The sequence below is a fragment of the Adiantum capillus-veneris genome, chromosome 12 (assembly GCF_014529385.1).
Source record: "Adiantum capillus-veneris isolate H3 chromosome 12, ASM1452938v2, whole genome shotgun sequence".
Taxonomy (NCBI): domain Eukaryota; kingdom Viridiplantae; phylum Streptophyta; class Polypodiopsida; order Polypodiales; family Pteridaceae; genus Adiantum; species Adiantum capillus-veneris.
This window is the reverse complement of record NC_140942.1, coordinates 71,161,902-71,167,901: the sequence shown is the minus strand read 5'-3', so window position 1 is coordinate 71,167,901 and position 6,000 is coordinate 71,161,902. Positions and strand designations below refer to the sequence as shown.

General features: G+C 43.0%; 1 protein-coding gene across 2 annotated transcripts in view; it reads left to right on the top strand.

Annotated features, from left to right (window-relative positions):
* The first annotated feature begins 1,515 nt into the window (after nt 1-1,515).
* The window catches only part of LOC147445916 (pentatricopeptide repeat-containing protein At3g03580-like), a 64,547-nt gene continuing 60,062 nt past the window's right edge, over nt 1,516-6,000 (top strand). For both annotated transcript variants that reach the window (XM_086525244.1, XM_086525245.1), the window contains exons 1-2: nt 1,516-4,086; nt 4,187-4,246. In XM_086525244.1, coding sequence (XP_086381370.1) covers nt 1,703-3,970 — 2,268 coding nt within the window. In that variant the 5' untranslated portion in view covers nt 1,516-1,702 and the 3' untranslated portion in view covers nt 3,971-4,086; nt 4,187-4,246. The remainder of the gene's footprint in view (nt 4,087-4,186; nt 4,247-6,000) is intronic.

Sequence of the window (6,000 nt, the reverse complement as noted above, 5' to 3'; positions counted from 1 at the left end):
ACAAAGTAAATTGATCACATTGGTTAACTAAAACAAAATAAAATAAAAAGATATATTGATAACTAAAACAAAATAATATCTTAATGCTTTCCAAAGAAAGGTAAGTCTAATAACATAAATATTAATAAAACAATTTCATGAAATGAATTTATTTTTGAACAAATTCTTTCACAAATAAATTATTTCTATGCCTTTTTTTTTCCATACTCACAATTGTGAGTTGAGAGAGTTTATATAAACTCGAAAAGAATACAATTGCTCTCAAACACCACATGTGCCTTGAGGGGGCTTGGGGTCCAACACATGCTTGTACACAAACAAAGAGGATACTAAACTAACGGTGATAAACCTACTCTCTTGAGTGTTCTAAGCAGCCCAATGCATGATTACATTCTTGCTCCAACACCATGGATGAGCTCAGTGCTCATACACACAATATCATCAAAATGAGCTACAACCAGTTTGGCCTCAAATACCTGAAGGATCCTAGACTTCTAGACCTAGTTCAAGTAGCAAAATATAGTAATTTGGGTGCACACCAAAACTACCTGGCTTTGGAATCCACTCCCTCCCAAGATCAGGTCATCAGTAAAGAAGATGATCTTCCAAGTCCTTCATACCCATTTGCAAACCTTAGTGGCCAGCCCCCGTGAGGTAGGGCACTTGGTGAACAGATGAAGAGGGTCTTCAGAGGCCGACCTACTACCAAAGAAAGTGTCAAAGCCGAGCCCTCTAGCACACACCTTAATCCTAGTAGGCAAGGCTCCCCAAAGCACCTTCCAGATGAATACCTTCATGTATTTAGGCCATTTAATCTCCCAAATGGCCTTAACACTCTTTTTGTAACGCTCTTTTGACTAGTTTTTCTTCCAGATTCTGGTGAGTGGGGAAAACCAATCTGCTTTGTATACCAGCACATTATGGGTACTTTGGGTCTTGGGAAGCAAGAACACTTTGTCTTTCGGCCAATGCCAAGCTCTCCAATTAATTTCTGATCCACAGACATGTCGAGTTGAGGATGTCAGCACTTCCAAGAGTCTACCGATCAGAAGCCTTTCGTACGTACCCAAGTTATGTTGCATCACTACAAGCTCCACATCCTTCCTGCAAAAGCTTCTATCATCCTAAAGATGAGAAACTTTAGAAATTCCTTTGTTGTTGACCAGATGTGTAACTTCCTTGCAAAAGGGGTCCAAGGAACCCCTTCCGTGAGCCAGGGGGACCAATTGAGAGAGGAATCCTTGAAGCATATGAAATTCTCCCCCCATTCATTGAAGCTGCTTTGTTACACTTTCATGCTAGCTCCCCTGTGCAGCCTCCAAGCTTCAGGAATGTCCACAAAGGCGCCATAATCTTGTCCTGCACTGTGGCCTTCTTCTAAGTGCTTTAAACGTTCTCTTTTTGATCCCGTGTTCTTTAAGATCTTTTTTAACCAAATAAAAAGCGTAAGAAGCAATAAAATTTCAAATGTACGCCTAAACCTGGCTCTCATCTCCTCTTAAGGCTTGTTTTACACCAAAGGGGGATTGAACCGAAGAGCTAACGCGAAGGCGCCGACTACGTGTGCTTCCGAACGAATGCTAAACGGGACCTTCACTCTAGCTCAGGTTGGCTTGCCCGAGTAGCTGGTTGTCACAGATGAGGTCCCTCTTTCCTGCAGTAGAGCTCACAGCAAATGGTAGGAAACTTCTAGGACACGGGTATGTTCAAAGCATCCCCACCTGTTGTTTGTGCTCGAAATGCCGCCATAGCAAGACACACCGAGTGCGGGGAGTTCCGGAAGGCTCTCAATGTCTTTCTCGCCATGCCACAGGAAGCTCTGCAACCTGACACAGCCACCTTTTTGTCGCTGTTGAAAACATCCATTACTGCTCTCGGTCATTTGCAGTTTTGTCGCGTGGTGCATGATCACATCATCAGACTCGATTTCATTGCAGATGGGATAGTTTGCAATGCTCTTGTACATGCTTATGCCAAATTGGGGAGCCTTGATGAGGCACACATAGTTTTCCAGAGGTCAAGGAGTCGAAATGTGCTGATGTGGGGTGCCATCATGTTTGCTCGTTTCCAACAGGGACATGTAGCTCATGTTCTAGAACTTTTTGATAGCATGCTGCAGGAAGGCATAAGCCCTGATAAGTTCATTTATATCTGTGTATTGAAAGCATGCAACCTTACGGGCTCTTTAGATTGGGGCTTTTTTGTCAATTCAGAGATTGTTAAAAGGGGTTTTGGATCAGATACAACTGTTGGCTATGTTCTAGTTGACATGTATTCAAAAAATAAAAGCTTAGACGAGGCTGTGAAAACTTTCAGAGACATGCCTGATCACGATGTGGTATCCTGGGGTGCATTGATTGGAGGATTCTCTTTGCATGGAAAAGCGTCTCATGTTATTGAGTTTTTTGCAGAGCTGCAACAGGAAGGCATACATCCCAATTGTGTTATACTTCTTTTTGTATTGAAAGCGTGTTTAGACATGAAGCTTTTGGATCAAGGAATGATCTTACATGATCATCTTGTCACCAATTCGAATGAATCGGACCTGGCTCTTGGAAGTGCACTTGTTGGCCTTTATTCGAATTGTGGGGAGCTTCTAGAGGCACGTAAAGTCTTTGACAGTCTATCTTGTAAGGATGCAGTGGCCTGGGCTGCCATGATTGGAGGATATGCCCAAGCAAGACAAGATCTTTCCGCCCTTAGTCTTTTCTCGAAATTACAGGAGGAGGGTCTAAAGCCAAGTGATGCCACCTTTTCATCCACTCTGAAGGTTTGTGGTGTCATGCAGAACCTTGAAGCTGGTAAGCTTTTACATCACCAATTTGTGGAGAATGCACTCGAAGCGAACGATGTTGTTGTCAGTGCACTTGCTGACATGTATGCAAAATGTGGGAGCCTTATGGAGGCCCAAGAAGTTTTCCAAATGATATGCCATCAGGATATTGTATCTTGGGGTGCCATGATTGCCAGGTTAGCCACGCAAGGGCGAAACCTTTGTGCTTTTAATCTTTTTCAACAAATGCAAGCAGAGGGTGTAAAACCAGTAAAGACGACGTACTTATGTGTTCTTAGATCATGTAGCACCTTTGAAGCTGCATACTGGGGGGATCTGGTACACATGCAAGTAGTTGAGAGTGGACTCGAGGCAGATGTGGTTGTTGGCAATGCATTGATCAATCTGTATGTAAAGTTTGGAAGCTTAGATGATGCAAGGAAGGTCTTCAACAATTTGTCAGATAGAGATTCTGTTTCTTGGAATACACTTGTAGCAGGCTACACATGTCATGGGTATGATATCTCAGCTTTAAGATTTGTGGAAGAGATGCACACCAGTGGGGTGGAGCCAAGTGATGTAACACACTCACATGTTTTGAAAGTGTGTGCAAACATGGGAGCCATCTTCCAAGGGATGATTACACACGATAAGATGTTAAAAGATGGGAACCCAATTCATGTTTTGGCTGGCAGTGCATTGGTTGGTATGTATGCCAAATGCGGATGCTTGCAAGAAGCACAAAAAGTGTTTGACGAGCTCCCAGAGAGGAACATTGTTTCGTGGGGTGCAATAACTGCTGGGTATGCATTGCATGGCAACACAAATATGGCCAAGGACTGCTTTTACTACATGGAGAAGCAAGGCTTGCATCTCACTGAAGCAGTGTTCACAAACATACTTGTGGCGTTTACACATGCTGGGTTACTTGAGGAAGGCTGCAAATTGTTTAGTTCGGTGTTGCGATGTCATTCCGAATTTTTAAATGCAATACACTATAGCTGCATTACGGACCTTTTTGGCAGGGTTGGGCAGCTAGATGATGCAGAGTCCTTCCTCCAAAGTATGCCTCTCTCACCCCGTACTTCCAGTCAGACGTCTCTTCTTGCTAACTGTCGAATGCATGGCAATGCTGGGCTAGGAATGCAAACTTTCAACTACTATGTTGAAGCTGATTTATCGGTGGCTTGTGGATGAGTTATTTTATTTATTTCTCATCCTCTTCCTGTATGGTGTGTTTTTCACAAACTTATTGGGATGATGCTCTCTGTACAACTATTACAGCAGATGATCAACCCGTGGACTTCTTAAAGGTATCTATACTGATTAACTTCTCTCCCTAATGGAGCATTTTTGAATTTTCTTGACTTAATGTTTAAGTTGGAAGAAGCTGATACGATCCTGCTTTTGCAGGTTGCTTGAGCACTGGATCCACCAGTATATTTTTTCTCCTGCTGCAATTGTGTTACTCTGGTAGGTAAACTTCTTCTAGCTGCTTAAGTACAACATGGAGTTCTTTTCTCTTTTTCCTGCTTGCAAAAGCTTATAGCTGTGTCTGTCTTCTGCGAGAAGCAATAGTTGGGCCACTGCCAACTGTATAGTAAGAGTTTGTTATTATAGTAGTAACCTGCAACCAGTCTGCAGTGCCTTGAGGGGTGGTAGATGAATGTGCCTTGAGGAATGAATGACAGGCTGATAATCAGAGTTTTAGAGAAGATTAGGCAAAATTAAGTGGACACTCTCTCCCAGAAAATTATACAGAAGAGAGTCCCCAATCGTACCCTTGTTGGTATGCCGTAGGTATTTCTTTCTTATAATAACAATCATTTGAGAAATTGTCACGAGGCTGCGACAATCACTAACTTTATTTGTTGGTTTCCCTCCCTTGATTTTTATTTAATTTTTGTGACCCTCTTTTTGAAGTCACAAATGGTCGGACTTTGTATGTCCAATGTGAAACGGTCGATGGCTGAGAGTTTCATCCGCAGCAATGAAGGCCAGGTCTCCGCGAGATGGTTGGGCCGATCGGCACTGAAATTCGTTTAGTAAAAGGGTGGCTAGGCTCAGTGAAAGTCATTCGGGCCCCTTGCCGAGACTTCATAAGTTGGTGGGTTCTAGGAATTTAGACCAAAAGGGAAAAGTGGACACTTGGCGGCTGGAGAGCGAATCTGCAAGGTAGCTCAGCTCCAAGGGGGTGCTCAAATCGATTTGGGGCTGCCTTTCACTTCATCGTGAAGCCACAATGTGTGTGTGAGTAGTGGGTGCAGTTTTACAGCTTTAAAGGAAAGCTTGCCTTCTTCTCTGTGTTATGTAGCACGATGATTCCGCTCTCATGCACCTCTCTCCCCTTTTGAATACAAAATCGTGATACCCAGCTCAAGGACTTTCCATCTGTATGTACAATTTTGTGGGTTTGTTCGCAATTGCCGAGGCAAGAGCCTCTTGCACATGTACCGAATTAGCTAACTACTAATCCCAAGCATGTACAGACTGATTTAGAGAGATTTCTCGCCGGAAACCTCCTCTAAATCAAAGGGCAAGTAGCCCTACATGTGCAGGAACTCGAGGGCTACCTATAGATGCGTTCGGCATGCAAAAGGAATCCCAAAACAGAGAATTACAGCTTGCTGTAAGTTTTTGCAGGTTTAGGGTTTTGACCTTTTTTGATGCCTGAAGGTCCTAGGAGCTTCGAGGAAGTTAGGGAACTGGTAAATTGGTGTTCCAGTGCATTTTAGAGGCGAAAAACAGAGATTTTAGCGTGCTGTATTTTCTCGCCAAGTTTGTAAAAGTGATTTTGTTTGAGAAGCCTTCTACTGTTGTTATGCTACTGAAATTGGGCTAGAGTAAGCAATTTGCAGCCCATTAGAAGTGGGACAACTTGTAGAAGTTTATAGGTTTTCTCCAAGTTTAATTGAAATAAAAAAATATTGAAAAGGGTGCCAGTCTTTGGGGCCTACATGGCGTCGCTGTCTACTATATTAGAATGGCTTTATATGGCTTACTAGGGGGATAATAGCATTTTACTCTAGAGCCATTTACAAGCGGCAAAGGAACATTATCCAAAGTGGCTAATTTGTATTGCTCCTTGTGGTAAAATCTCTTGTACTCTTTATGGCCCTTGCCAGGCTGGGACCAGCTTCTTTGCTTTTTTCTGATATCCTGATAGAGCAGTATGAGCAAGCCTTGTACCATTGGAGATTTGCGGAGATGGTGATCATGCCATGCTA